This window comes from Oncorhynchus clarkii, chromosome 2 (genome assembly GCF_045791955.1).
Source record: "Oncorhynchus clarkii lewisi isolate Uvic-CL-2024 chromosome 2, UVic_Ocla_1.0, whole genome shotgun sequence".
NCBI classification, from domain to species: domain Eukaryota; kingdom Metazoa; phylum Chordata; class Actinopteri; order Salmoniformes; family Salmonidae; genus Oncorhynchus; species Oncorhynchus clarkii.
This window is the reverse complement of record NC_092148.1, coordinates 15,251,911-15,262,127: the sequence shown is the minus strand read 5'-3', so window position 1 is coordinate 15,262,127 and position 10,217 is coordinate 15,251,911. Positions and strand designations below refer to the sequence as shown.

General features: G+C 41.9%; 1 protein-coding gene across 1 annotated transcript; it reads left to right on the top strand.

Annotated features, from left to right (window-relative positions):
- Positions 1–266: 266 nt before the first annotated feature.
- On the top strand, positions 267–3,259 carry LOC139419196 (HEPACAM family member 2-like). The gene is made up of 3 exons (XM_071169187.1): positions 267–528; positions 830–1,087; positions 2,939–3,259. Exons 1-3 carry the CDS (start codon positions 267–269, stop codon positions 3,025–3,027), a joined length of 609 nt encoding a protein of 202 aa, XP_071025288.1. The 3' UTR covers positions 3,028–3,259.
- The last annotated feature ends 6,958 nt before the right edge of the window (positions 3,260–10,217 follow it).

Here is a 10,217-nt window from a genome sequence, read left to right as displayed (position 1 = left end):
ATATGAAACAGTATTATAAAACAGTAATTTACAATCCATCAGATCGCACAACCATTTGTATGATATATATATATATATGTATGATATATATATATATATATATATATATATATATATATATATATATATATATATATATATATATACACATGTTTTATATATCCAACTATTGCGTTGCTGGAACTAAACATTTGATCAAATGACAAATCTTGATACTGTACATAAAGCAATACACTTCCTCTTCCCCAGAGGCTATAAAGTCGGTGATGGTGAAACGAAACAAAACGCCGATATCATCTGACAACCTAACCCTGACCTGTGATGTCACCGGGCGCTATGACACCATCTACTGGATGAAGGACAACCTGCCTCTGGTCCTGAACAACACCTTGAACTCTGACATCACCATCTCTAACAACTCTTTGCACTTCAGTCCAGTCAAGGTGTCTAACGATGGAAACTATCAGTGCGTCGCCACCAACCTCCTTCGCCCACACACCAGCCCTAAATACCAGCTATTGGTGAACTGTAAGTACTGGTGTTTTAATCTGTTGGTAAAATATTTTAAAGATAAGCATTTGATGTTATATAATGTAGAAAATCAGAAACCCACCACTATTATGATGGTTAGTGCTATCTGGGATCTTTGGGATGTCCCTACCCTAAACCCTAACCTTAACCATAACTCTTACCTAACACTGACCTTAACCCTTACCTTAACCATTTTACATTTTACCTTCAATGGGGTGATGTCAGAGTTGGATGTCCCAAGGATTCCGTTTAGACTTTTCCCTATTATGACCCCACTTCTCTGAACCTCTCTCTGTAGATGGCCCTTTGAGTGTGAACGTCTCTGGCCCAGGCTTAGTGGTGATTGGCTCAGTAATCCCTGTCAGTCTGAAGTGCTCAGCCGACTCCCGGCCAACCAGCGAGTACCGGTGGAAATACAACAACCAACCATTGACCGCGACTGGTCCTTTGATGGCTGTAGGTGTCTCCTTGAAAAATGCAGGGATTTACACCTGTGTGGCCAAGAACTCTCTAACTAACATCTCAATGTCCAAGAACATTAGTCTGGATGTCACTGGTAAGTGGGTGGGTTGTTGTAGTAAGACCTAGGTGGGATATAATGAGTAATTAAATGTCACCAAGTTGTTTTTATTATGTTGAATTTAATTTGGTTCTAGCTTGTGTACGTGTTTGTGCAAGGATTATTTTCATGCATTATGGAAATGCAATACAGAAATGTTTTGAACTGGTGGGTACAGACAGGAATTGAGAAGATACAGTGCCTTGCGAAAGTATTCGGCCCCCTTGAACTTTGCGACCTTTTGCCACATTTCAGGCTTCAAACATAAAGATATAAAACTGTATTTTTTGTGAAGAATCAACAACAAGTTGGACACAATCATGAAGTGGAACAATATTTATTGGATATTTCAAACTTTTTTAACAAATCAAAAACTGAAAAATTGGGCGTGCAAAATTATTCAGCCCCTTTACTTTCAGTGCAGCAAACTCTCTCCAGAAGTTCAGTGAGGATCTCTGAATGATCCAATGTTGACCTAAATGACTAATGATGATAAATACAATCCACCTGTGTGTAATCAAGTCTCCGTATAAATGCACCTGCACTGTGATAGTCTCAGAGGTCCGTTAAAAGCGCAGAGAGCATCATGAAGAACAAGGAACACACCAGGCAGGTCAGAGATACTGTTGTGAAGAAGTTTAAAGCCGGATTTGGATACAAAAAGATTTCCCAAGCTTTAAACATCCCAAGGAGCACTGTGCAAGCGATAATATTGAAATGGAAGAACTGCAGAGATCTACAGCTGAGGTGGGAGACTCTGTCCATAGGACAACAATCAGTCGTATATTGCACAAATCTGGCCTTTATGGAAGAGTGGCAAGAAGAAAGCCATTTCTTAAAGATATCCATAAAAAGTGTCATTTAAAGTTTGCCACAAGCCACCTGGGAGACACATCAAACATGTGGAAGAAGGTGCTCTGGTCAGATGAAACCAAAATTGAACTTTTTGGCAACAATGCAAGACGTTATGTTTGGCGTAAAAGCAACACAGCTCATCACCCTGAACACACCATCCCCACTGTCAAACATGGTGGTGGCAGCATCATGGTTTGGGCCTGCTTTTCTTCAGCAGGGACAGGGAAGATGGTTAAAATTGATGGGAAGATGGATGGAGCCAAATACAGGACCATTCTGGAAGAACACCTGATGGAGTCTGCAAAAGACCTGAGACTGGGACGGAGATTTGTCTTCCAACAAGACAATGATCCAAAACATAAAGCAAAATCTACAATGGAATGGTTCAAAAATAAACATATCCAGGTGTTAGAATGGCCAAGTCAAAGTCCAGACCTGAATCCAATCGAGAATCTGTGGAAAGAACTGAAAACTGCTGTTCACAAATGCTCTCCATCCAACCTCACTGAGCTCGAGCTGTACTGCAAGGAGGAATGGGAACAAAATTCAGTCTCTCGATGTGCAAAACTGATAGAGACATACCCCAAGTGACTTACAGCTGTAATCGCAGCAAAAGGTGGCGCTACAAAGTATTAACTTAAGGGGGCTGAAAAATTTTGCACGCCCAATTTTTCAGTTTTTGATTTGTTAAAAAAGTTTGAAATATCCAATAAATGTCGTTCCACTTCATGATTGTGTCCCACTTGTTGTTGATTCTTCACAAAAAAATACAGTTTTATATCTTTATGTTTGAAGCCTGAAATGTGGCAAAGGGTCGCAAAGTTCAAGGGGGCCGAATACTTTCGCAAGGCACTGTATATACAATTGAAGTCGGAAGTTTACATATCCCCCTCCTCTCCCATTCTCTTTGTCTCCTCCTCTCCCATTCTCTTTGTCCCCCTCCTCTCCCAACCTCTTTGTCTCCGTTCTCTCCCATTCTTCTTTCTCTCTCAGGCCACTCGCCTGCCCCTCCATTCCAGTCCAGACTTGGTCTGATGTTGATGGGCCTTGCAGCTCTCTCTCTGCCTCTGATCAACCACTGAGACTACCACACTGCATGTCTGCTGGCTGGGAGCCAATCACTCCCTTCCCTCTACCCTCACTGACTCCCCTCACTGATCTGAAAAAGGACTGGATAGAAATAAGTGGTATTGTCAATATTGTAATTGCCCAATCGTACCATCATAGGGCTGAGTTTAGTGTGCTTAGCTCTTTTCCAATGCTTTTAGATTGTGAGGAGAGAGTCAACAAGAGGTCAGAAGGGAGGGGCCTATCCCCATAGAATAGAACCCACCTCAACAGTTTGTTTTTATGTCAATCATCTCTATAAACTGATATTCGTCTTCCACATGGTAATTGAAGGCGCAAAGATTCGCTGCTCAGTTGTGCTGCCTATTTCTGATTCTAAATAAAAGTTCTTAGATATTCACTGCCCTTGTGACTGTGACTGTTGCCCTGGAGTCCATTCACTGAGTCCCTTTCTGTGTTTGATCATGTATCTAACCTCTATAGTTCAAGTACAAATTCAGGTTTATTCAACTTATAAATACCTTAAAGGTAAAACGTTTTAAAACAATAATACGTTTAACTGGTGTTTATGTAACATATTTAATGTATAGGATTGTAAATCATCGGAGGAGATGAAAGCTTGTGCACGTGTCTTATGTTTATACTTCCTCTTCATTAATTATTGTCTTAAATTAAGTTTTGTCTTTTCACACCTGTCCTACTGAATGGTGCAATGTTGGGGGATTTCTTTATGTGCAAGAAGAAATGTGAATTTAATGAAGTAGCAACAGAGAGATTTAGAGTGGCACAAAAAACACTAAAGGATATATGAAATCTAATGATACAATGATAAAATAATACATTGGAAATCAATCCACACACATAGTGAAACTTGTTATAAAAACATGTATTTCAAGGAGTATAATTATATAATATATTTTTATTTAAAAAACTAGTCAGGGTGAGCGAGCAATATGAGATTACAAAACATTGTTACAAGGTTTATAAAGTAGTTATTAAAGGTCAACTCTTTAAATTGGGATACTCATTAAGTTTTTGCCGTGGTCACCCTTTGACCTCTCTACTCTTTCCATGATCTTCTGGCATTTCCACTGATTCTTAAATCCTTTCTTTAGGCACATTGCCACACCTGGATTGTGCATAGGTCAGAGAGGATGGGATGGGAGAGAGATACACCGATTGGTGACTTTGAGAGAGTCCACTGTAACAAGTATTGTAGTAACTCTTCAATGTACTGCTGCTAGTGTTACAGAAACATAAGGCTGCTCACAGGCCTTCCTGGGCTTGCTGTAGGATTTGGCAGACTCCTGGCAGAGGCAGCCTCCACTCAAACCCTCTCTCCTCCTCCCTGAGTGACACAAAGTAAACTGCTGTAGTAGCCTGAGTACCATGCAGTTTCTGCTAACTAATTGCCATTCAAAAACATTACTATCATGGGTTGTAAGAAACAGACTGACAAGCAAGCTAAGATTGTAATATATTTATTTTTTTAAACACAAACTACTGTATACACTTAAAATATACATAATGGACAAATAGCAATGACTTCCTAATCACTTACCCTTACAGTCACACAGTCTGTCATGGTGTCTGGGGGGGTTGATCAGGTCTCCAACTCTCCCTGGGTCCTACACATTACCTGTAGCTTCACTGACACCTGAACGTTGTATATCAGTTTCGAGAATCCCTTGGAAGAGAGGATGAGAGAGAGGTTAATCAGAATGGATATGTACAGTAAGTATGATGGATATTTTTCAATGAATGATGAGTCTGTATGATGGATATTTTTAATTTTTTTTATTTAACCTTTATTTAACCAGGTAAGCTAGTTGAGAACAAGTTCTCATTTGCAACTGCGACCTGGCCAAGATAAAGCATAGCAGTTCGACACATACAACAACACAGAGTTACACATGGAATGAACAAAACATTCTGTCAATAATACAGTAGAAAAAAAAAGAAAAAAAGTCTATATACAGTGAGTGCAAATGAGGTCAAATAAGAGACAGTTGAAGTCGGAAGTTTACATACACCTTAGCCAAATACATTTAAACTCAGTTTTTCACAATTCCTGACATTTAATCCTAGTAAAAATGACCTGTCTTAGGTCAGTCAGGATCAACACATTATTTTAAGAATGTGAAATGTCAGAATAATAGTAGAGAGAATGATTTATTTCAGCATTTATTTCTTTCATCACATTCCCAGTGGGTCAGAAGTTTAAATACACTCAATTAGTATTTGGGTAGGATTGTCTTTAAATAGTTTAACTTGGGTCAAACATTTCAGGTAGCCTTCCACAAGCTTCCCACAGTAAGTTGGATGAATTTTGGCCCATTCCTCCTGACAGAGCTGGTGTAACTGAGTAAGGTTTGTAGGCATCCTCGTTCGTACATGCTTTTTCAGTTCTAGCCACACATTTTCATTGACGTCAGGGCTTTGTGACAGCCACTCCAATACCTTGACTTTGTTGTCCTTAAGCCATTTTGCCACAACTTTGGAAGTTTTCTTGGGGTCATTGTCCACTTGGAAGACCCATTTGCGACCAAGCTTTAACTTCCTGACTGATGTCTTGAGATGTTGCTTCAATATATCCACATAATTTCCCTCATCATGATGCCATCTATTTTTTGAAGTGCACCAGTCCCTCCTGCAGCAAAGCACCCCCACAACATGTTGCTACCACCCCCGTCCTTCACGGTTGGGATGGTGTTCTTATGCTTGCAAGCCTCCCCCTTTTTTCTCCAAACATAACGATGGTCATTATGGCCAAACAGTTCTGTTTTTGTTTCATCAGACCACAGGACATTTCTCCAAAAAGTACGATCTTTGTCCTCATGTGCAGTTGCAAACCGTAGGCTGGCTTTTTTATGGCGGTTTTGGAGCAGTGGCTTCTACCTCGCTGAGCGGCCTTTCAGGATATGTCAATATTGGACTCGTTTTACTGTGGATATACTGTAGATACATTTGATACATTCCTCCAGCATCTCACAAGGTCCTTTGCTGTTGTTCTGGGATTGATTTGCGCTTTTCGCACCAAAGTACGTTCATCTCTAGGAGACAGAACGCGTCTCCTTCCTGAGTGGTAATGACTGCTGCGTGGTCCCATGGTGTTTATACTTGCATACTATTGTTTGTACAGATGAACGTGGTACCTTCAGGCGTTTGGAAATCGCTCCCAAGGATGAACCAGACTTGCGGAGGTCAACCATTTTTTTTCTGAGGTCTTGGCTGATTTCTTTTGATTTTCTCATGATGTCAAGCAAAGAGGCACTGAGTTTGAAGGTAGGCCTTGAAATACATCCACGGGTACACCTCCAATTGACTCAATTGATGTCAATTAGCCTATCAGAAGCTTCTAAAGCCATGATATCAATTTCTGGAATTATCCAAGCTGTTTAAAGGCACAGTCAATTTAGTGTATGTAAACTTCTGACACACTGGAATTATGATACAGTGAATTATAAGTGAAATAATCTGTCTGTAAACAATTGTTGGAAAAATGACTTGTCATGCACAAAGTAGATGTCCTAACCGACTTGCCAAAACTATAATTTGTTAACAAGAAATTTGTGGAGTGGTTGAAAAATGAGTTTTAATGACTCCAATGGACGAGCAATGTCAGCACGGCATAGACCAAGATACAGTGGAATGGTACAGAATACAGTATATACATATGAGATGAGTAATGCAAGATATGTAAACTATTAAAGTGACTAGTGTTCCATTTATTAAAGTAGCCATTGATTTAAGTCTGTATATTTAGTCAGCAGCCTCTCTGCGCTAGTGATGGCTGTTTAACAGCTTTGATGCGCCTGTACTGACCTCGCCTTCTGGATGATAGCGGGGTGAACAGGCAGTGGCTTGGGTGGTTGTTGTCCATGGTTATCTTTTTGGCTTCCTGACAGGTGCTGTAGGTGTCCTGGAGGGCAGGTAGTTTGCCCCTGGTGATGCGTTGTGCAGAACACACCACCCTCTGGAGAGCCCTGCAGTTGTGGGCGGTGCAGTTGCCGTAACAGGTGGGGATGCAGCCTGACAGGATGCTCTCAATTGTACATCTGTAAAAGTTTGTGAGGGTTTTAGTTGACAAGCCAAATTTCTTCAGCCACCTGAAGTTGAAGAGGCACCGTTGCGCCTTCTTAACCACACTGTCTATGTGGGTTGACCATTTCAGTTTGTCAGTGATAAGTACGCAGAGGAACTTTCCACCTTCTCCACTGCAGTCCCGTCAATGTGGATAGTGGGGTGCTCCCTCTGCTGTTTCCTGAAGTCCACGATCATCTCCTTTGTTTCTTTGCGCCCTCACCTCCTCACTGTAGACTGTCTCGTGGTTGTTGGTAATCAAGCCTACTACTGTTGTGTCGTCTGTAAGCTTGATGATTGAGTTGGAAGCGTGATTGGCCACGCAGTCATGGGTGAATAGGGACTACAGGAGAGGTCTGAGCAACCACCCTTGTGGGGCCCCAGTGTTGAGGATCAGTGGAGGGGTTTTCTCCTACGTTCACCACCTGGGGGTGGCTCGTCAGGAAGGCCAGTACCCATTTGCACAGGGAGGGGTTCAGACCCAGGGCCTCGAGCTTAATGATGAGCTTGGAGGGTACTATGGTGTTGAATGCTGAGCTATAGTCAGTGAACAGCGTTCTTACATAGGTATTCCTCTTGTCCAGATGGGATAGGGCAGTGTGATGGCGATTGCATCGTCTGTTGTCCTATTGGGGCGGTAAGAAAATTGAAGTGGGTCTAGGGTGATAGGTAAGGTGGAGGTGATATGGCCCTTGACTAGTCTCGCAAAGCACTTCATGATGACTGAAGTGAATGCTACGGGGCAATAGTCATTTAGTTCAGTTACCTTTGTCTTCTTGGGTTTTTATTTTATTTTTTTTATTTTACCTTTATTTAACCAGGCAAGTCAGTTAAGAACAAATTCTTATTTTCAATGACGGCCTGGGAACAGTGGGTTAACTGCCTGTTCAGGGGCAGAACGACAGATTTGTACCTGGTCAGCTCGGGGGTTTGAACTCGCAACCTTCCGGTTACTAGTCCAACGCTCTAACCACTAGGCTACCCTGCCGCGGTAGGGTAGCCTAGTGGTTAGAGGAACAATGGTGGCCATCTTGAAGCATGTAGGGACAGCAGACTGGGATAGGGAGAGATTGAATATGTGCCAGCTGATTTAATATGCCAGCTGGTCTGCGCATGCACTGAGGACGCGGCTAGGGATGCCGTCTGGGCCAGCAGCCTTGCAAGGGTTAACACGTTCAAATGTCTTACGTTGGCCAGAGGGGAGCCCACAGTCCTTGGTAGCGGGTCACGTCAGTGGCACTGTATTATCATCAAAGAGGACATAGAAGGTGTTCACCTTGTCTGGAAACAAGATGTCGGTGTCCGCGACGTGGATGTTTTTCCTTTTGTAGTCTGTGATTGTCTGTAGACTCTGCCACATACGTCTCGTGTCTGAGCCGTAGAATTGCGACTCCATTTTGTCTCTATACTGATGTTTTCGCCTGTTTGATTGCCTTGCGGAGGGAATGACTACTCTGTTTGTATTCTGCCATATTCAGTCACCTTCAGTCACCTTGCCATGGTTAAATGCTATGGTTGGCACTTTCAGTTTGCAAAGAATGCTGCCATCTATCTAAGGTTTCTGGTTAGGGTAGGTTTTAATAGTGGATACACAGTGGATACAACATCTCCTATACACTTCCTGATAAACTCAGTTACCGTCTCGATGTATTCGTCGATATTGTTCTCGGAAGCTACGATGGATATGTCTGTATGTTTGATATTTATGTATGTGTCACACCTTGACCATAGTTTGCTTTGTATGTTTCTATGTTTTGTTTAGTCAAGGTGTGATCGGAGTGGGCATTCTATGTTGTGTGTCTAGTTTGTCTGTTTCTGTGTTTGGCCTGATATGGTTCTCAATCAGAGGCAGGTGTTAGTCATTGTCTCTGATTGGGAACCATATTTAGGTAGCCTGTTTGGTGTTGGGGTTTGTGGGTGATTGTTCCTGTCTCTGTGTTTGCACCAGATAGGGCTGTTTTGGTCATGTATAGTTTCTTTATTAAAGAACCATGAATAAGAACCACGCTGCGTTTTGGCCCGCCTCTCCTTCGACTCAAGAAAACCGTTACAGTATGTCTGTATGCAACTACTATGAGATGGCTATCTCTGTCTGCAGCGCTTCATGAAACACTCAAATCATCAGAAAGAAACAATCAAATGCTAAATGTAGTTCTTTCACAGACACCTCAAATAATGCACACCAGTAGCATCTGTAATAAGTGTAACCTGCTATAGCTCACTGTACATGATAAAGCCAAATACATGCAACAGTAAATCACACAGAATGTTCCATACTTTACCTTGTCCTTGACCGGTGAATGCCAATACACAGAACAGCAAAAGCATCTTTATTCCTATGGCCACAATATCCTTGTGAATGTGCAATAAAACGTCTGCCGCTGCAACTGAATGAACAACTACCCTCTGCAGTTACTTCAGCCCTTTATATAGACGTGTGTCTCAGTCTGAGATGAAATCGGCCATGATGTATGAAGCGCGTGCCCCTACCTACACCAACACCTGCCTTGTGGCTTGTGTTTTTACGCCAAGCGTTTTGGAAAGAGTGGACGTCGGCCAAAACACTTCATAGTGTTACTGATGAGTGAAGTCAGCCTGAAAGGTAGATGAGGGCCCTTTATGATACTGTCCTGTGATAGACACAATGACAAAACACTCTTCTGCCTTATGTTCAATAAATATAGCTTCTTTGAGAGCAAACTAACAAATAACGTTCATTAAATAGAATGTTCACCTGAAGACTTGAAGGCCGCTTGAAACATTCAGCCAGACACTGATTGTGTTTCCTTGGCAAACATTAAAGACAATGATCAAATGTTCCTCTAGGAAAATGAGGAAATTAAAGCATCATTGATCTGACAGGTAAATATGCTGCCCAGATCATCATTCAAGCGATTAGAGCAAACTAAAATGACAGTTTGTGTGAAAGGGTCAGAGAAGTTCTGTTTGCACCTAGTCAAATCTCACATTGACTATCACAGGACATGAACATTCTTTCACAGTATAACGGTTTGGTGCTCGCTGGATTCCACTAATCAGTCACGGTATTGGGCTCCACACCGCTAAGCTGGATTGGCTGGATCATTCACCCACATGTCGATGATATCTCTGAAGATCAACT